We start from the raw sequence: 22,724 nt of genomic DNA, 5'->3' as shown, positions 1-22,724 counted from the left end.
TATTCTATTGCATATACTGAATTTTTCTACAGCCCTGTAAGCTTCCACAATACCAGTGCTTTCTATATATCAAAGCATGAATTTCATCTATGCAAGTAGACAATCAAGTTTCAACAAAGGTAAAATGCATTTGTCATCTTATGAGTCACTGGAGTTCAATATATGCCTTGAACACAAGTCTATGAAGAGATTTTATCTCAGATAATTCCTCAGCTTCATGCCTTCTAAAGGTGTATTACATTTAGTTACCATACAGATGGCAGTTTTAATTTTTTTTTTTATGTTGTAAGAAAGAGATTTTCAAGAACAGGACAGTTTTTCTAAAAGTGAAAGTGACAAAAGCTTGTGTGTACAACTTGGGTGAAACAAAAGCCACACAGAGTACAAGTATTTTTATTCTGAAATATCAGCTTTGTAACCACACTGCCATGCCTGTCCACATAACTTATTATTAATCAGGTATAATTATGGCTATGTAAAATACCACAAAAGAAAACTTTGCTTTTTATTGTTGTTTAGCCTTGACTGAATTTGATAAGCAAATTGAAGTCATCTTTATTACTAATAATACATCTTGAACTACATTATTGCATCCGCCCCTTTTTAAAGATGACACTGTCTGGTTTGAGGGGAATGTGATTGCTTGTTGACTCATTTAAAGCTAAGAATTCAGAAAAATAAAACAATAGTACTTCAGTGTCAATAAGTTCATGAGATTGGAAATAAGAGCATTAGTTCTTTGTTTTTTTCCCCATTTGCACTTCTCCAAGTGATGCAACATTTTTTACACTGAAAACCCTTGTTGACAGTTACCTTCTTCTTCAGTGGAAGAGACGGCTTTAGTTGTGTAATACATTTAGTAATTCAGACATCTGTAAAATGAATTACATTAATTATTCAGCTCAGTCAAGCAAGACGGTTAATTTAGCATGTAACGATTAACACAATGTTGTCTGAGTTCCGTTTCAGGGATCTTAGCAATAAAATGAATGTGTGTGTGTGTGTGTGTGTGTGTGTGTGTGTGTGTGTGTGTGTGTGTGTGTGTATATATATATATATCCATTGGTTGATAACAAAGGAATATGAATTATTATTCATCAACATCATGCATAGGTTAGATGGAGTTCATTTGAGGCAGATTTTCTACAGCTGGATGTTCTTCCTGTCGCCAACCCTTATCTGCCTCCAAACAAGGTAATATTTCCTCATGGCCAGACATGTTCTCACACAACATTGGAAATGAATAACACAGCTTGTATAGCAGTGACACACATTAACAACTATCATGTGATGTCTAGACAAGGAGACAAGCACTCACACAGACTCATACAAACATGCCATTCAGTGGGACTGAACCCAAGACTATGTGGTTTGGAAGCAAACTTCTTACCACACAGCCACACTTGAAAATTCAGAATTTTCAAAGTACTTCATTTGCAGTTTATAATTAGTCTAATCTCTTAGAGAGATTCCCAACATCACTATTTTTATGGCCTTCTCCACTGTAAGCAGATGTTGTTGCTCTCTCTTTGTCAAGGCCCAAGTCTCACATGTATATAGCATTGCAGACAAGACTGTGCTGTTGAAGTGATTGGCGTGAACTGCCTTGTCTAGGTTCGCCTTCAGCATATCCTTCACAGAGTTAAATGCTCTCCATCTTCACACCCGGAACAAGGAGATCAGGGATAGAACTGGAGAGAAGGATGTCATCACAGAACACCACCACACAAAGCTATGATGGACCGGTCATGCTGCAAGGTTCAAAGACAACCAGTGGACCATGCAGCTGTCAAGTGCTACCTAAGCGAATGGAAGAGATCAATAGGAAGACCACCAATGAGGTGGGAAGATGATTTAAGAATGGAACAATGTATGGAACAATGTGGAGGAGAATGGCAAAAGTATGAGGAGAACGGAGTGAATGCTGTGGCCAGCAGAGCCGACTTGGCACCAGACAGCTTGGCTGATCCAGATGAATTAGTCTAATAATAATAAGAACATATATGTATGTATATGTATTGATGTCTTTTCTTTCACAATGTTTTCTAATATATAAACTTTCTACATATATCTAGAATGCCTTGGCTGGACCTGACAAAATACCAAAGTGTTCTGGTTATTTATTCTTTTGAATCCCAACATCATTTTAGTGTTCACCTTTCTATACTAGTAGAAGTCAGATAGCACTTATTTTAATAAGGCTCAAAGCCCTCTATTTTCCAAACCATCACCTGTTTCAAAGCAGGGTAATATTTCCTCCTTTTTCATGGAAAACTGGTATCAAATACTTGCTTATATGACAATGACACTCATTTACAACTATCACATGATGTTAAGTCAAGGAAACACACACACATGCACAAATTATCTACTTTCAGTTTCTGTGTGTCAAATTTGCTGACAAGGCTTTGGTTGGCCCACCCGAGGTACCACACAGTGGGACTGAACCTAAAACCAAATCGTTGGAAAGTCAACTTTTTAATCACACAGCCATGCCTGCTCATATAATTAGTAATTCATAATTTTTGCTTGGTGGTCCCCAAGCATGGTTTTGAAAATAGTTTAACAGATGATTTGGGGATTTTGCTCTTGTTGAACAATTCAGGTTTTGAAGACTGCTAAAGCCATTAGTGGTTCTCTCTATATATATATATACACACACACACACACACACACACACACACACACACACACCTACCATCTAAGGAACGTGTGTCAGAATTTATGTTCAAAAACAAGTGTAAGGTGAGCTTGTGTTGAATATAAGTTATTACAAAAACTTTTCTGCTTATCTTAATCCATATAGAGGAAATGAGATGTTTTAATAGTAATAAGGTTCTAAGTTTACACAAATCAGCATTTACACACACACACCATACAAACATTATTCATTTGTTAAATTTCCTTTTTTCCCTGCTAGCATGGGTTGGAGAGACAAGGATGTATTTGAGAGCGGGACACACACTACAACAAACACATGCACACGAAAGGCTTCTTTTAGTTTGTTTCCATCTACCAAATCCACTCACAAGGCTTTGGTCAACCCAAGGTTAAAATACAAGACACTAGCCCAGGGTGCCAAGCAGTGGGACTTAACATGCGATTGGAAAGCAAACTTCTTACCACACAACCACGCCTCTGCCTATAATACATGTCATCCTCATCATCATTTAGCATTTGCTTTCCATGCTGACATGGGTTAGATGGTTTGACTGGGAGTGATAAGCCAGAGAGCTGCACCATGTTCCAGCCAGATTTGGCATGCTTTCTACAGCTGGATGCCCTTCTTAACACCAACCACTCCACAGAGTGTACTGGGTCCTTTTCATGTGCCACCAGCACAGGTGCCAGTTATGTGACACTGGCATTGGCCACAAGTATGATTTCACTTGGCTTGACAAATCTTCTCAAGCACAGCATATTGCCAAAGGTCTCAAGTCACTTATCACCTCTGTGAGGCCCAGCATTTGAAGATCATGCTTCCCCACCTTGTCCCAGGTCTTCTTGCATCTACCTCTTCCACAGGTTCCCTCAACAGAGATCAACACTTCTTTACACAGCTGTCCTTGTCCATACGCATCACATGACCATACCAGCACAGTCGTCTCTCTTGCACACCACATTTGATGCCTGTTATGCCCAACTTTTCTCTCAAGATCCTTACATTCTGTCATACATGCACACTGACATTGCACATCCAGCAAAGCATACTAGCTTCATATATTTTAATCATACTAGCTTCATATATGTTAATATTAGTGCAAGTTGAAAACTGGTACATTCAAATAGTAATACCATGTAATATTTACAAACAAATTTTCTTCACATGTCAATATAGACTTTAGATTTTTTTTAAGAATGAAAGTGTTTCTCAGTCAGATTGACCTGAGACTTAACAACAACAACAACAACAGTAGCACTATAGCTGATATATATTACAACACTACTGAAATGGCTTATAGTTTGAAATGGGTTTTCCAAATATCAGTTATGGCAGCTTTATAAAAATTCTTTGAAAAGTCTTTTGGACTTACATATCTTTAGATGTTGCTTGGATACCAGAAGTACCAGATGCAACTGCCCAGTAAGTATTGTCTACAGTTCTTATAGCCCATTTCCTGGAATTCTTATCAAACTCTAGTTGGAATGTCTCCCGGTCTGTCACTTCTTCTTGGTTGGCTGATACATCAACACCTAAAAAATAAGAAAAAAAACATTTTTAATAAATAACATAAAACAAAATGGAAAATTTACAATTAATAAATAAAATTGAGCCACTTCCTAAACCACCCAATTTACAGGAAATAAATTATTATTACAAAGAAATTTATTGAAAAATTAAATCAATAAAATTATGAAGCGACTATAAAACTAACTTTCTGATCCATTATTATGTAGGCTTAAACAGTAAAAAAAAAATAATAATAAGAGCATTCAGAGAGTAAAGAAAAAAAAAAAGTGGAAAAATAATCCAGAATTCTTGTCCAGTACTGGATTGATCCCAAAATTTAATCAGTTTGTGCCAGTCAAAGGCCAAACATCCCTGAAAGTTTCATCAGAATCTATCCAGTGGTGCTCGAGATATCTTGTCCACGGACAAACAAACACGACTGAAAACAATACCTCCGCCTTCGCTAAGGCGAAGGTAATAATAATAATAAGAAAAAAAAAAGTTTGAAAAAGTTGAAACTGAAAATTATAAGCAGACGTGTTTATTTGGAGGATTAAACTAGCATATTTAACCTGAAATACTTAAAATATTAGTTGAAGCATTTATTGACAGAACTATACTATCAGATAATGATATAATTGTTTGAAATTTGTCACAAGGTCAGTAATCTTAGTAGGGTGGGAATTAGTCAATTGCATTAATCCCAGTACTTAACTGGTACTTTAGTTTTAGCTTCCTCGAAAGGATAAAAGACAAAGTTGACCTCAACAGGATTTGAACTCCGTACATAAAGAGCCACAAGAAATGCTGCTAGGCATCTTGTCTGCCAGCTTGCTGCAATAATAATGATAATTCTTTCTACTAAAGGCTCAAAGCCTGAAATTTTGTGGGAGGGGACTAATTGGTTATATCAACTCCAGTGTTCAACAGGTCCTTAATTATCAAACCTGAAACAATGAAAGGCAAAGTTGACCTCAGTGAAATTTGAACTCAGAATGTAAAGATGGACAAAATACAGCAAAGCATTTTGCTGGCATGCTTAACAATAATAATAATCCTTTCTACTATAGGCACAAGGCCTGAAAATTTGTGGGAAGGAACTAGTCAATTACATTAATCCCAGTACTCAACTGGTACTTAGTTTCATCAACCCTGAAAGGATGAAAGGCTAAGTCAACCTCGGCGGAATTTGAACTCAGAATGTCTTTAAGACAGATGAAATGCTGCCAAGCATTTTGTCCATCATGCTAACGATTCTGCCAGCTCACCATCTTAGTAATAATCATAATAATTCTTTCTACCATAGGCACAAAGCCTGAAATATTTTTAGGGGAACCCCAGTGCTTAACTGGTACTTATCCATTCAGGGTCAAGACCTTCTGGGGTTTTCCCAGTCAAATGGATTAGAAATTGGAACATAACAAGCCAGATATTTACAGTAATAGATGAGGAAAATCAAATTTCCAGGCTGATTGATTCATCATATCTATTTAATACTAAGGTTAGGAGGAAAGATGAAAACAGTTGAAAAATTGAAAAACTACAACCCATTAAAATTTCAGATTGTGAAGATTTGGAATATGAAATCTGTAAAGATTATATGTGTGATAATTAGGGATTGTGAGTGATGAAATAGACAAATGAATAAAGACAATTGGAGTGGAATGTCCAGTAAAACTTCTGCAGAAGGTTTGCCTTTTAGGAATAGGGAAGATCATCATAAGGGTTTTAAGGACTTGATGGCTTATTGAAACTGTGTGGAGATCTAAGATTACAGGGAGTAACCCATTACCCTAATAAATTCTACCAGGAATAAGATCAATCCTGAGTTAAGAAGGAAATAACTGACAAATTGAAACCAGTGATGAAAAAGACTTGTTGATTTTAGGTTGTTAGCTCTGCTAATACTTCACTATTAAATCTTATACATGAGGCTTAGAACATTATTGTATGATCTACCACCATTGCACCAGATACCACTACCTACAGTCAAATGCCCTTCATGTCATGAATCCTCACTTACTTCCAAATAAGGTAATATTTTCTCATGGCCAGACAGTCTTGCAGTATATAGGAAATGAATAATGATGCTTGTATGACAGCGACACTCATTTACAGCTATCAAGTAATATCAAAGCAAGGACAAACACACACATGACAGGCTTCTTTCATTTTCCATCCACTAAATCCACTCATAAGGTGCCGTGCAGTGGGACTGAACTCAGAACCATGTAATTGGGAAGCAAACTCCTCAACCACAAGCTACAACTGCTCAATATAATCATTAAAATTGTACCATTACTCTTCTAGAATTTAGGATTAAAGGCTCATGCACACCAAGAAAACTTAATTCTCATGGGTCAAATGTTAAGGAAAGCTTTGAAGATCTAAAAACCTTATCAATGGTTAATAAATAATATTGACAGGATGAATATCATTATTTAATGTCCACTTTTTCATGCTTGAAAGGGTCAAATGGAATGTACTGAGGCATATTCTCCAGCTAGTGTCCTTCGGTATCTGGCTGTAGGATATGCCTCAGTACACTCCATCTGTTAGAATACATTTGTGTGCTATCATAATATATAAAAAAGGAATGGAAAAGCAGTTTGAAAAGAAATTCTAAGGTATTTTTAAATATATAATATATACTACTTCCTCCTCCTAGTCAATGGTCTTTGTCTTGCAAGTTACTTGGGGACCCTGCTGGTGCCACATAAAAAGTACTCAGTATACTTTGTAAAGTGGTTAGTGTTAGGAAGGGCATCCAGCTGTAAAAAGCCATGCCAAAGCAGACAGAGCTTGGCAGTGCTCGGGCTTGCCAGTTCCTGTCAAACCCTCCAAACTGTGCCAGCATGGAAAGCAGATGTTAAACGATGATGATGATAATGAGGAATCTGCTATCTTGTGTAGATTAAGCAAAGCTAAGTCCCTTGGAATAAATAAATACCCCTGGGCACCCAAAATATACGAAACATTGAAAGAATTTGGTAAAGTGCCATTGAAAATTAATAGTTTCTCTTAGCAAGAAAAGAGAGAGAAAAAAAACCCTTATATCAATGGGCACTTACTTTTCTAATGCATATATGACTAATAAATGAGGATACCTTAAAGGAATCTTAATTAAGAAAAACAGTTAGAATAAAGATTTATGCATTTGTCTAGCAAATCAGAACAGGAACTAAAAATACTACAGTCCTTTTAGCAATGGAAAAGTAGAAAATGTTAAATCAACATTTAGCAGTCACAGAAGAGGCAAAAGAAAAAACCAAAAATCAACACATCTGTAAAAATAAACATTTGATGAAGAGTAATAGAAAGGAAGAGGAAGTCATCATCATCATCATCATCATCACTGATTGAACATAATGTAAGCAACCAAGTTTGGTTGGTGAACTGCCATCATCGCAGAATGAGAAAGACTTAAGGAATCAGAGGCAAAAGAAATTTTCCTGAGAATTTTTAGGGGGTCTACATTCAACATAGTAAATTGACATTGCGATTAAAAGCTTAGAATTGTCAGTTTTAACATTTGTTTTGATTCTGGCAGGAATGAAACGCTTTCTATAACAATCTGTTTTTTTTTTTTTGTTTCTTTTTTTGTACCTTCTCAACCATGAGCCCTAATATCTGAGGATCTAAAACAGTTGTATTTATGTACGGAGGGAGTGGGGAGGCATGTGTATGCAAGTATTTCCTGGCCTATAGCTACTAAACCTCTTCAGTCAACTTATGTCACCTTTTACACCCAACAACATATTGTAAATATTTCTAATACATTCATGTTAAGATAGCCATCTACCTTAAAAGCAGGGAATATATCTGGTTGCTAATCTGCTAGAAAAGTTGTCAAATTTCTTTCAAATCACACACTGTCCCATCTTTAAAAAAGAGGGACATATAACAATATTAAGTCTTTACCATCATTATATATGTTTTTCTATGCTGGCATGGGTTTGAGGAGTCCTCAGTGTATGTATTTCAATTAATATTGAAAATAATGAATTTGGAAGAATTTAGTAAAATGACTTATTAAATGAAACAGAATCAAGTAAATACTTTGTAAACAAGAGGATTTGTTTCAAAGAATCTAAGGTCATCAGGGGTGGTGGATTAGTATTGAAAGGGTTAAGTTATTTTAAAGGGGTAAGGTTTGGTTTATGATGAAAAAATATCTCGAAGCCTACATCTAAAGCTAAAAAAAAAAAAAAGCTTTTGCACAAACTTTGTCAATTTACTTCTTAACTATTCTTATCAACAATTGCATTGGAAAACTGAATGAGCCTAACTGTAAAAAGGAATTCTCATATCAAATATCCAAACTGTTGCTTGAGCTTAGAAATCACAGTTGCTAATCTGAATTATTTTTTGATGGTTTGCTCAGCAAGAGTGTTACAACGATAACAGGACCTCCGAGACTGACACGATTAACACATTTCATGTGCCTCTTGAACAGCTAAAATATAGGCAAGTATGGAATACCAGAAAGATTAATATACTGGAACAAAAAGATTAGGTGCAGTGTTTTGTGCAAAAACTTGGATGAGAAGACAGAATATGATAAGAAGGATTCTGGAGAGCCTAAGTAGAGATGGCATGAAACACCATATAAAATAGAGTGAAGAGATAAGTACATATATGTGATCTAGCAGCTGGTTTGTGTTGGTAAGCAATTTTCAGTTAATCAGTTATTTCTTCCATATAGATTAACCCATTACCTACCAGTGATCTCATTTGAGATCACTTAAAAATTACAAATTTCGTATTTATCTGTCAATATTTACACATATCTAACCTTTTTGCTATATCTACTAGGTATATTTCTCTGATATTCAAATGAGGTTTGCTAATTTTTCACCCAATATCTTGCTTATTTTTATTTGAAATGTTATTTTGATCATTCCAGCTTGTTTCTAAGGCTGTTTTATGCTAGAAATCAAAGTTTCATAAAAAAAATTCCAGTTAATAGAATTATGGGAGGTAATGGGTTAAATAAAGCTTTTTCTGAGATTTCACTAGGATTTAGATAATGTCCTTGCAAACATAGTTCCTATTATGTTTATCTTCAGACCAATCCCTAACTCAAGCTAATTCTTTTGGATGGCAAATTTCTTCATTGTTTTTCATTTAATTCTAAAATATGAACAAAATGGTAATATTACACGAGCACCTACTGACCGATTTAGAAACTTATCAATGCTTATAAAAGGCCATAAGGAAAAGGGGTAAAAAAAGAGAGCCTTGGTATAGATCTATCTACTTGAAGGCTTAATCCCCCTCTACATGTAGTGCTGATTCTGATTATACATTTTTACAGGGTCTCAACTGTTTTCACTTACCATTCACCTTTGCCCACCTCATAAAATCTAACATTGTGGGAAGTCTTTTTATCAGTCAATAAAAAGCAAAGCTCTCTATTCCATGCCAAGTATATTTCACCTACAGTACCACATTCTGGTACAAACACAAACTTTTAATCATTTTTATTGGTTTAACATCAAATATGCAAGGTTGTTCACAACTATGTGTTGTCTTCTCCTCTAAAAGCTTTTATCACTAATCTCTCTCTCTCTCTCTCTCTCTCTCTCTCTCTCTCTCTCTCTCTCTCTCTCTCTCTCCCTCTCTCAATACATGACCTGTTTTTGTATCAAATCAATGAATCATAACTGTGACTCAAAGACAACACTACCACAATCTGATTATTGAAGTGACAATTGCTACACTTACAAACACACCACTGCTTTCAATATTTAGACATTTCTTAGAACCCTCCTTAATTCTAAAAAGCTTTGCTTGGCATTTATGCAGTTCCCTGATTCAGTCTCCCCACACAGTCTAAGACAAGTGTTTCCTACCATGGTCTTATGCTGACTAATCTCTTGTGAGTGAAATTTGGTAGGTATAAATTATGTGGAAACCTGCTGTATCATTCATTATGTCCATTTTACCATAGCATGGGCGAGATGAATACATACTATTGTAGTATTGCTTTATAGCCAGACGCCCTTCATGTTGCTAGCACATAACTGCCTTTCAAGTGAGGGATTTTTCATTGTCCTTCTTCAAAAGAACAAAGCTGGCTGATGATTTGAGAGGAAATGTCAACAGACATCACCATTCATATAGTTCAGCAAATATTCATAGACATACATACATACATACATATATATATATATTATATATCAGATGAGCTTCCATACAGCTTTCATTTTCCGAATCTAAATAGTACTCAAACAGTATTGGTTGACTCAGGGTTGTAGTACAAAATATCTGCCTATTTAATTATGCACAACACACATGCCAGATATAAACATATTAAGGTGTGATTTGAAGGACAGCTGGCCACTATTTCTGGCATATTGTCATGAACATTTAATCACTTGTCTGTTGTTAACTACAGGTTAGATACATGACGGAAAGCAATTGCATTATGTATGTATCTAGACATGCAAATGCAAAGTGCCTTCTTGAATTTTAAAATAACAGGATATGATTTGAGGATATTTGGCTGCTATTTCTAGTAAATTCAGTAACAACATAGAGCAGCATTTCTTGTCCTTTCTGCTCTTGGGGAAACACTTGAAACTCATTCCATGTCCCAGGGACTCCCAATGTAAGAAAACTATTACATATCTCTTCATTTTTTTTTCTTTTCTTTCATAAAGTAAAATTGTCATGAGACTAAACAAATCATAAAACTATTTTTGAAAGGTTTTTTTTCAGTAATAAATCAATCAACATAGATTTAAGAAATTTTGTCTGAACATTCAAGACTTTTCTCTGATAAAATTCTCAAATTATTTCCTATTGAAAGGTCAATTTTTATAACTGCTGGGTTTCCTTACCACTCCTCAATGTAGGAATTTCTCTACCGAAGAGAATATACCTTGTGTCATTATTATCATCATCACTGTGGTTTTAAAGTCAAATTTTTCATTTGCATGGGTCAATCTGATTTTCAATAGCTGGAGACCTTTCCTGTCACCAACCTTCAACAGTTTCTAAGCAAGGTAATTTTGCCCAATAAGTGAACATGTTTTTCAAGGAAAACTAGAATTAAATGGCACTCATTTACAACTATCATGCTGTGTGTCAAAACAAGGTGGCATGCATACACACACACACACACACACACACACACACACACACACACACATATATATATATTACTGTATGTCTGGGAAATGTATTCACAAGGTTTTGGTCAACCTGGGGTTATAATAGGCACTTACCAAACGTGCCATATCATGGGATTGTTGGGGGACAAGTTTCTTTATCACACAGCCATGCCAAAACATATATTTAAAAAGAAATTGAAATACATTTATAATTCAAATGGGGAGAAGTTGGTATTTAAAACAATTATATAGTAATCTAGACCTTGCAGAAAATCTGAAGTGTCTTCAGGTTTCAGAATTTTTCAGTCACAGAAAACAATAGGTAGCTTTTGGCCTCAAAACTATATTTCACTAATTGAATACTTTCATGAGAAATTAAATACAGATATCAATTACTACTGGTGAAATAATGTCAAGGATAGATTAACAAGCAAACAATTGTTGAAACTTAAACAGTTCTCGCATAAACCAAAAGGCCTTGAGTCAAAAAGACAGCCTTTACATAGTTGCTTAGTCTGCTTGAAATGGCAAATAATTTCCCCCTCAAATCACATAACAATAACACTTTTATTACTATATTTCTGTTGAAATACACTTCCTTCATTTTAATTAATTTTGAAAATAATGACAAATTAAGTAAAATAGCATTTTGTTGTTATTAAGCTGGTGCTTGAAATAGAAACTAACATGAATTTTTCAATCATAGGTTTTACTTTAGATCATTTTGAAATAGGAAGCTTGTACCCATAGATGGTCTCAGGTCTGTTAGTGTCAAAAGGATTGAAAAAGAAAAAAAAAAAAAAAAGGAAGGACATATACGTCTAGTTCAGATGACAAAATGGTCATGGCTAGAATGCTTTAAATTAGATTTATAGGTTTGCTTGATCCTTGTTGGCCTGAGGTTAAATAAGTAAAACCTTTTAAATCATTAAATGAAAAGCTTTAATCCAATTTAAGAGCTATATATATATATATATATATATATATATATATATATATATATATATATATAGTAAGTGATTTAATTTCGAGGTGATTAGCGGGCAGGGTGGGGGAGAAAACAAAACTTAAGCATTTACATCATGGAACAACTATTTTAGCCATTTTAAAAACACGCAAAAGTGTTTCACTTCACCTTTCATTTACTTCTTGGGGTGTCAAAATTTTCTGCACACATTTGTGTGCCTGGTCAGTGACATCATTTCCCATTATCTCCACCTGCAGCAGAATGCATACTAACATGAGATAGTTGCCTCTATAGGATGAATCTATGTTATTAGACGTACCTCATGTTAGTTTCATCGGCCATCATCATCGTTTAACATCCGCTTTCCATGCTAGCATGGATTGGACGATTTGACTGAGGACTGGCAAGCCAGAAGGCTGCACCAGGCTCCAATCTGATCTGGCAGAGTTTCTACAGCTGGATGCCCTTCCTAACGCCAACCACTCTGAGAGTGTAGTGGGTGCTTTTACGTGCCACCGGCACAAGGGCCAGTCAGGCGGGTACTGGCAACGGCCAAACTGCATTATGACATGTTGGAAGAGGGTATTAATTTTGGAGTTTTCCTCCTAAATTGATTGCTTTCACTGCAACTAAGGAGCTCAATCTACTCTTACAAAAATCTATTTAGCCATAGACAAGACCCTGACAGGTACAACTGTTCTAGATCAGTACAGATCTGAGAGTAATGGTAATTGAGAGGTTACTCCATGCCCCCCACCCCACAACTGCAGAATTCCCAAACAGAAGCCTCACCACTGGATACAGTTTTTATTGTCATAACCCAGTTTAATGTACAACCCGGATATTGATATAATCCCACTGCAATCTAGTTAGATTTTATAGTAAAACTATGTAATTGACATTAATGATTACAATGTAATTTATGACATTAATGATTACAATGATGTACTGATTGTATAATTAATTCTAGATAACAGAAATTATTATATGGATGAAAGTGGTACAAAGTACAGCCAGCCATCACTCATCAGAGAGTACAGTGTGGTAACATGTAACATACTTTTGCTAATTGTTTTACTTTAAGGTGTCCATGTAGTTGTTTCTGGTACCCATGTAGTTGCAAGCAGACATAGAAACCCTCTTGGTCTCCTCCCTCTTGATTTAGTGGAATGTCCTGATGTGACTGCTGGAGGGTGGAGGGCCTGTACCAGCACCTGGTTGGTACTTTTTAAAGATGAGGAGACTGGAACAACATAAAACGAAATATCTTGCTCAAGAACACAATGCACTGCCTGGTCCAGGAATTGAACTCTCAACCTGAAGATGATGAGCTTGAACACTATAACCATTAGGCCATGAGCTTTCATGAATGAAAGTAGAAGCTTAACACAGTTTGAAGGTTTATGCAGTCATCAGAAGGACTGTATATATGAGGGCATTACATAAAAGAGCAGTAATCATAAATGTTTAAATGGCTGTTATTCTGTTACAGTGTGACAAGGCTGACCCTTTGAATTACAGGCACAACAGAAACAGGAAGTAAGAGTGAGAGAAAGTGGTGGTGAAAGAGTACAGCAGGGTTCGCTACCACCCCCTGCTGGAGCCTCGTGGAGCTTTAGGTGTTTTCGCTCAATAAACACTCACAACGCCCGGTCTGAGAATCGAAACCGCGATCCTATGACCGCGAGTCTGCTGCCCTAACCACTGGGCCAATGCGCCTCCACGATCTAAATTTATCAAACAACTAAGTTGCAATTTGTGATAACGCCAATTTTACACCGACAAACATAAACCCTCTCTCTCACACACATACACATACACAAGCTTCTGCACAGTTTCCACCAAACAAATGTCTCTTACAAGGCATCAGTCAACTACAGTCGGTATAGTAACGAAATTTTAAAAACTGACAATCGCAAAATTGATATTGATTACACACAGCAGGTAAACCGAGGTATTTTTAAAAGAAATAAAAACTGCTTAACAGCTGATCTAAACTAAATCTGGTCATTTAAATCCTCTATTCACGATTTTGATATGGAGATTAACAGATTGGAGATTAATGGAATTATGATCATAATTTGTCTTTCACATAAAGATGTGTGCCTGCTGCTATAGTTTAAAGATACTACTGCATTGTCAGGAAATAATGTGTAGAAGAGAAGAATGGCATTTATCTTCTGCAGCCATCTGAGTATGTTTGGTTAGTGAAGCTTCCAGTTGCAGACTAGTAGTTCAATGTTCTATGTTACTGATGTCAGAAAATACTAATTTATAATATATGTGGAATTAATATCATAATATAAATATATTCTGTGCATAGTGAAAGATTATATTAGGATTTGTACATAGAGCAACATAGGTTAGCACCGACTGTTGAGGTTTTGAATGGTTGTGTATGCGTTTGTGACCACCCACATTGATGGATACAGTCTCCAGCACATTGCTTGTTTGAACAGAAGTAAATATGTTTTGCATGTTAAAATAATGTACATGCAAAGACATTTTTTTTTGTCTTTCTTTTTACCTTTTGTTACTTTGTTTGATTGGTGGGTTTTTTTTTAATCTTTCTGAACTTGTAAACAAATTTGCAGATTAGTGAGAAGGAGGAGGAGGAAAGTAGATATTGGCTCAGTGACAAGCATTCACAGTTAAATTAGTTCACTAATCTCAACAAGAAGTGAATATGGATACAAATATGCAGAGAGAGACCACACACACACACACACACAGATGACAGACAGACAGATAAGAGAGATAGGAGAGAACAAATAAGACAATCATGACTAAAATGCAATGCCTTGGTCTTTTGTTTCAGTCATTTGACTGTGGCCATGCTGGAGCACCGCCTTTAGTCGAGCAAATCAACCCCGAAGACTTATTCTTTTGTAAGTGCAGCACCCTAACCACTAGGTCATACGCCTTCACACTGTACAATATACAACTTATGTAATACATACAATGTTTGTTACGTTATTGTTTTAGTGTACAGCTGGATTTATGTCAAGCAAGGACTGCTGCTGAAGAAAGATGAGAGAATGTGCATTCAGATACCTGGAAAGGTAACATAGGAACAAAATTTAAGTGAACTTGACACATCAGTAATTTACAGCAGGAGGTGTAATTTTAGACATTTTAGATGGTTCTGGAAGAATTAGTTAAGTTTTTAGTTTAATGACATACCCAATTGTTATGGTAACATACTTAGCATTGAAGCTAGCAATGAGTAAGAGGGTGGTGTAGGAAGTTCAAGGAGCAAAATTACCTGTTAAATGTTGAAGAATTACTGCGTCTTTATGAAAAAATTGTAATAATTATCCAACTGAGAAGGAATAAGTTTAGCATAAACTTAAGTAACGTATGAGCTTATGTGCAACAAAAGGAAGAAGAAAAAAAAGGCAAAGGAAAAGAAGATATCAGATGATATAAACAGATGATTGCACTGTGCATAGATGGAGATGTGACGTAAACCATGATGGATGTTTTTTGGAAATACACCATGATTTACTCTTTTACTTGTTTGAGTCATTTGAATATGGCCATGCTGGAGCACCGCCTTTAGTTGAGCAAATCGACCCCAGGACTTATTCTTTTGTAAGCCTAGTACTAATTCTATCGGTCTTTTTTGCCGAACCGCTAAGTTACGGGGACGTAAACACACCAGCATCAGTTGTCAAGCAATGTTGGGGGGACAAACACAGACACACAAACATATACACACATACATACATACATACATATATATATATATATACATATATATATATATATATATATATACATATATATATATACGAAGGGCTTCTTTCAGTTTCTGTCTACCAAATCCACTCACAAGGCTTTGGTCTGCTCGAGGATACAATAGAAGACACTTGCCCAAGGTACCACGCAGTGGGACTGAACCTGAAACCATGTGGTTGGTAAGCAAGCCACTTACCACACAGCCACTCCTACACCGTGTCCACTAAGGTTCAACAAGTCTTCCACAGGAAGGCATCTCACCACTTGTTGCACTTGTTTGACTTTTATGGGGTTCAGCCTCTTGAAACTAGCTTTGATCACTTCTCAAATTTTCCTAAGACTTTCTTTTCCACAAGTTCTTTCTTCAAGTGCTATGTAATCCAAGATTCTTGAATCCCTTGGCAGTTCTCTACTCACCTGCCATTCTCAATACATATCACATGCCTACTCTAGTACAGTCTTTTCTCTTTTACACTACAACTGTACATTCTTGTACACTTTCTTCTAGTCTTTCTCTCAACTCCTTTCATTCAGTGTTCATGCACACAAATATTCCTTTCTACTATAGGCACAAGGCCTGAAACTTTGGAGGAGGGGGACAGTCAATTACATTGACCCCAGTGGTCAAATGATACTTATCTCATTGACCTTCAAAAGATGAAAACAAAATTGACCTAGGCAGAATTTGAACGCAAACTGTAAAGACAGATGAAGTGGTGCTAATCATTTTTGTCCGGTATGCTGATTCAGCCAGCTCCCCTTTGCATATCTATTAGAACATGCTTACTTCATCTTTTTCAAGCCTTTGCTCATCTTCTGCATAAAATACCTATTTTTTTCTATTATGCATGATTGCACTATGTTTCTCCCTCACACACACACACACACACACAATTATACAATTTACCCTTTACTTAAATCAGACATGGGGAAAAAATTTATGGGATCGTCCAGGCTAGAATTGCTGTATTGCAAATGGGTTACAATTATCCAACATGAAAACATATTTAAACTGAATAATAATGGAACAAAAATTCCAACTATTTATATAGAGTGATCTGAAACTATCAATCAAATTATCACTTTTTAACATCCTCTTTTCCATGCTTGCATGGGCTGAATAAAATTTGTTGAGGTGGATTTTCTACAGTTGGATGCCCTTCCTGTTACCAACATTCACCTGTTTACAAGCAAGGTGATATTTCCGATATTTCCTCAATGATCTGATCTTGGAAGACTGGGAATGAAGGACATTGCTTGTATGGCAGTGACATTCTCATCATACAATGTTAGGATAAGAACACAGCAACACACACACACACACACACACACACACACACACACACATATTACACACACACACACATATTACACACACACACACACACACACAATGGGCTTCTTTTAGTTTCTATTTACCAAATCCATCCATAAGGTCTTGGTCAACCCCAGGACTATATTAGAAAACACTTGTCCAAGGTGCCATGCAGTGGAGCTGAACTCAGAACTATGTGGTTGGGAAGCAAACTTCTAACATGCACCCATGCCTGTGCCAACAGTCACACCTGCATAATGCTTTAAAATAAAACAGATTCTGAACCATGTAGAGTTACTACACAAACCACATTTCCAGATACATTCTGGAGATACTTTGTACTGTAATCAGTCACATGGTTAGCCGGCAAATAAAAGATGTGGTTAGAGACTAATCAGTGAGCTCGTGCCTTTTCTGTCTCAACTCGGTGCTTATAATAAATATCTAATATCATTGTAGAGGTGTTTAGATTAGCAAGGTGTATTGATTCAATTACAAGCAGCACCAGTTAAAATTGGTGAACCAGATGTACAGCAGTTACAGCACGAATAGTCTTAAACTGCTGAGATGACTCACTGGTGGTGGCGATGTTAGAAGAAAGGGGGAGGAAGAAGAAGAAAGAAATTGAAGAAGAAACATCAAAATGAGTTTAAGGAGAAAAAAGTTGTGGTAGTAGGGAGTCGTCGTTTTAAGGATTTGAAAGGTATGAAATGAGTTTAAGGAACAGGTCTGACCACTGTAACAATAATATATATATATATATATATATATATATATATTACTCTGACTTGTTTCAGTCATTTGACTGTGGCCATGCTGGAGCACCACCTTTAGTCGAGCAAATCGACCCCAGGACTTATTCTTTGGAAGCCTAGTACTTATTCTATCGGCCTCTTTTGCCGAACCACTAAGTTACGGGGACGTAAACACACCAGCATCGGTTGTCAAGCGATGTCGGTGGGGGACTAACACAGACATACAAACATATATATATATATATATATATATATATATATATATATATATACGACGGGCTTCTTTCAGTTTCCATCTACTAAATCTACTCACAAGGCTTTGGTCGGCCCGAGACTATAGCAGAAGACACTTGCCCAAGATGCCACGCAGTGGGAATGAACCCGGAACCATGTGGTTGGTAAGTAAGCTACTTACCACACAGCCACTCCTGTGTATATATATTAATGAACAATTATATACACATGCTGAAAAAAAAATTAATTAAGTGTATATATTTCCTATTTTTCTTTGTTTTTGTATTGCAAGATATTTTTATGTGAATTTGTTGATGTGTCATAACATTAATAATAACAACAGATGCACAGGTTCAATTCCACTTCTTTATTGCCAGTCAAATGATTAGATTGGTTAAATATCTAACCAACTAACTAATCAACTGCTTGTTTAATGTGCTGGTTAAATAATAATTCAGTCATTTAACCAGCAGATTAAACAAACATTGGAGAGGAGAAGTTGTAAAGTCATTGAGGTTACAAACAGTAATGAAAACTTAAGGTGCAGGAGTGGCTGTGTGCTAAGTAGCTTGCTTACCAACCACATGGTTCCGGGTTCAGTCCCACTGCATGGCATCTTGGGCAAGTGTCTTCTGCTATGGCCTTGGGTCGACCAAAGCTTTGTGAGTGGATTTGGTAGGCAGAAACTGAAAGAAGCCCGTTGTATATATGTATATGTGTGTATATATATATATATATATATATATATATATATATATATATATGTGTGTGTGTGTGTGTGTGTGTGTGTGTGTGTGTGTGTGTGTGTCTGTGTTTGTTTGTTCCCCCTAGCATTGCTTGACAACCAATGCTGGTGTGTTTATGTCTCCGTCACTTATCGGTTCGGCAAAAGAGACTGATAGAATAAGTACTAGGCTTACAAAGAATAAGTCCTGAGGTCGATTTGTTCGACTAAAGGCGGTGCTCCAGCATGGCCACAGTCAAATGACTGAAACAAGTAAAAGAGAGTAACTGAATTGTTTAAACCAGCACATTAGACATTTAACCAGTTGATTAACAACGAAGAAGTAGAATTGAGCATCTCTCTCTCTCTCTGTGTGCGTGCGTGTGTGCGTGTGCGTGCGTGCGTGCGTGCGTGCGTGCGTGCGCGCGCGAGAGAGAGAGATAGAGGGAGAGAGAGATAATGACTGCCCCAAGACACAAACAATATTTCCTATTTGCTACATCCGAAAAAGGGGAGATGTCCATGACCTTTACAACCCTTCCAAGACCAACGAGCTTAACAATATTCTATTTAAACATTTCAGTCTTTTACATACCAACCTGTCTGAGACAACCTCAGGTTTTATTTTACGAAGCTCCGTTGTCAAGAGATTTTTTAAATTCTTTTTTTTATTTAAATTAAGACCCATCATAATTTTATATTAGAACCATTTTTGTTAAGTTACATTCTACATAACCAGATAAATAGCAAGAAAGTTATTTCATTGAATCCCTTCAAATTGTTATTTTAAAACTGAATTCATACAAAGTATTTCTTTAAAAATACAGCCATGAAAAAGCTACAGTTGTAACACTACTTGTAACACTACACACAAGATTTCAAAGCTGTTGTGTCCTATGGGAAACGCTAAAGCAGTGGTTCTCCACTGAGGTCCATGTAAGATTTTGCTGTTAAAAGTCATGTACAATAAATTTGGTTTTACTTTTGCAATACACAAAATGTCTAAAATTCTTTTATGCAATTCCTAATAATATTTAATTATAAAATATATAATAGCCAAAACAGACTATGGAACCTGGCCACAAATTTTTTTTTCCCCACAAGAGTTCCGGACCCCAGCAATGAACTCATTTGCATACAGCCAATCAGAGCTCACCTTGACCTTATTGTCAAGTTAAAAACACACTCTACCAAGTAAACTAAAGACTCCAAATGTCACTGTAAGTCAACTGATCGCCAAGTTATGCTTGATTTTAAAAGGAGGCAAGTAATTAGATTTGCATCTATACCTATTGTTGGATTTTGTTAGGGCCCCATATGGTAAAGATGTGGATGGGGGAAAAATGTGGGTTGAGGGTGATGTGCTAGCAACCCTCTCCTCTTACTATTTTACAAAGTAAACAACACAAATAACTATGCAGAGGCAGCCATGCTTGAAACAAGAACAAGCAAAAGAAAAGAGGCATGGTCATTCCTTACCCAAGTGAACTTAGCTTATCTATCGCCCATCACTCATAAATTAAGGGTGAGGATAATGATAGGCTTTTTTAAACATGAATGGTTATGAGGGTCCATCTGAATAAAATAAAAATCACAGGGGTCCATAGGTATAAGAAAAAAACTGTTTGAGAAACACTACTCTCAAGTAAATTAATGTAATTGATTTTAGTTTTGATGATCAGCAACTCAAGATATAGGATGTCCTATTCATTTATCTCACAGAAGTGCAATGATCAGAACCAATCATGTGACTTCTAATCAAATATCTCAGTTGATGTGAGTGACATGGAGAGCAATTAACTGTCAAAATAAGACCAACTGAATTATTTTCCTATTATCTGAAAAAATGTGGGCCTAGCATAGTAGTTTAACTCCTTTGATATCAACCCACTTGAAAGTGTGGTGGATTCTCTGATAAACACTTCCTGCTTTGAGATCAAAATTAGAAGCTTACATCAGGACAAAGTTATTTCACTAAATTTCTCATTATTTTCAAAACCAATTGAAACGAAGACAGTGTATGTCTTAAGAAATATGACAACAAAATGATTACTGAAGTTTATCATTATATGTTACTACCATTGCTTTCAATAGTATACCATACCATCAAATGTTCCTGTATCACAATGGAGTTGATTGTTGGGTCAAGGGGTTAGCTAGGGGTATTGGTTGTGAATACTGGCGTGCTAGTGTCAAGATATGGACAAACTACACTTTAGATCGGCAGTCAAGACTTAAGCAGCTATGGCTTCCAACATAAAAATGTAAGGTAAATGTCAATGAGATGCGATTTGAACGTTTGCTCTTCACATTATTAAAAAAAATTAGAACCCAACAAAAATAATTCCTAAATAGTGACTTGAAAAAAATTATGATGATGATGATAATAACAACTCTTTCATTTAATATCAAAAGAAATGATCTAAAAAAAAAAAAAAAAACTACTTTTTAAATACAGAAATTTTCACTCCAACCCTTGTTTTACAATCTTTTCATCCTTTATTATCTTGTTTTTCTTTCTCTCTCAAGATTGCGCAGAATCAAATTTCAACTTAGAACTTTTGTTTTCATACAGCTAACATCCTTTACAACTGTTAACCATTCAATTAAGGGGAGGTGGGAAAGAAAAGAATCTGCTTTACTCTAGAAGGAAGAAGCATTTAATACTCTTCAGTTTATTTAAAGGAAACTTTCTTTTCAAATTAACATTACTACATGCAAGCTGACCCAGAAACCCTAAACCCAGTTGTGCTCTAATACCCATGTCCCTTTTGCCAGCATTTTTAAAAGCAGAGTTCTGCAGCCATCTCAGAACACATATTCAATGAAATTAAATTCTCAGATACCATAGAATGCTATGAATAATAATGTTAAAAATGTAGGGTTGCAGGCTTGGTTTGCACAATTAAGAGGTCCACTTCAATACCTGTGCTCAGAGCCTTAGGTAAGTATCATCTACCATAGCACATGGTATGGAATTTGAAAGATTATGGTATGACATTGTGAATATGAACATTATATATCAACATCATTTAACGTCCATTGTCCATGCTGGCATGGGTTGGACGGTTTGACCAGGCTGGCATGCTGGAAGGCTGCACCGGACTCCAGTCTGATTTGGCATGATTTTCTACAGATGGATACTTTTCCTAAAGCCAACCACTCAGAGTGTAATGGGTGCTTTTATGTGTTACCGGCACAGGTGCCATTTGCATGATATATATGCATGCACGGCCATGTGTATGCATCTTTCTGTTGCTGATCATGGAGAAAATTAAAATAGATGGTGATTTACAAATGAAGTCCCTTCAGATACTTGGACAACACTGAATTGTAGACATTCCTTTCTCTTCTTCACTGTCCAACATGTAGGGATCAGTGACTGACCCACAGGAAACCTGTATCCAATGATGCTGTTCACAAATTGTCATGTTGTAAAATATTTAAAAAATATCAATCAGTCTCTCCCACCTATTAACCTCTGATTTCTGTCACTCTGGTTCTGTTTTTTTCATTCTATCCTTCTCTTATTTTAGCTTTCTCCCCATACAGTTGAATTGGAAAAAAAGAAATTAATGAATGGAGACAAAACAGGGAACAAAAGGCTTTCTTTAGTCAGCTGAGAGTGGAGGGAGGCATTCTCTGACACTGGTACCCAGAGTAGAGAGAACTCTTTAATCTTACTGGTGACAAGACAAC

The 22,724-nt window shown here is 36.1% G+C and overlaps 1 protein-coding gene across 1 annotated transcript in view; it reads right to left on the bottom strand.

The window, feature by feature from the left end:
* Window positions 1-22,724, bottom strand: part of LOC128248115 (protein singed-like) — a 62,969-nt gene that overhangs the window by 24,683 nt on the left and 15,562 nt on the right. Inside the window, exon 2 of the mRNA XM_089354323.1 lies at window positions 4,035-4,194. Coding sequence (XP_089210449.1) covers window positions 4,035-4,194 — 160 coding nt within the window. The remainder of the gene's footprint in view (window positions 1-4,034; window positions 4,195-22,724) is intronic.

Source organism: Octopus bimaculoides, chromosome 6 (genome assembly GCF_046866305.1).
Source record: "Octopus bimaculoides isolate indiv1 chromosome 6, ASM4686630v1, whole genome shotgun sequence".
NCBI lineage: Eukaryota > Metazoa > Mollusca > Cephalopoda > Octopoda > Octopodidae > Octopus > Octopus bimaculoides.
Note: the sequence above shows the minus strand (reverse complement) of the source record. Positions and strands in the feature narration are given on the sequence as shown.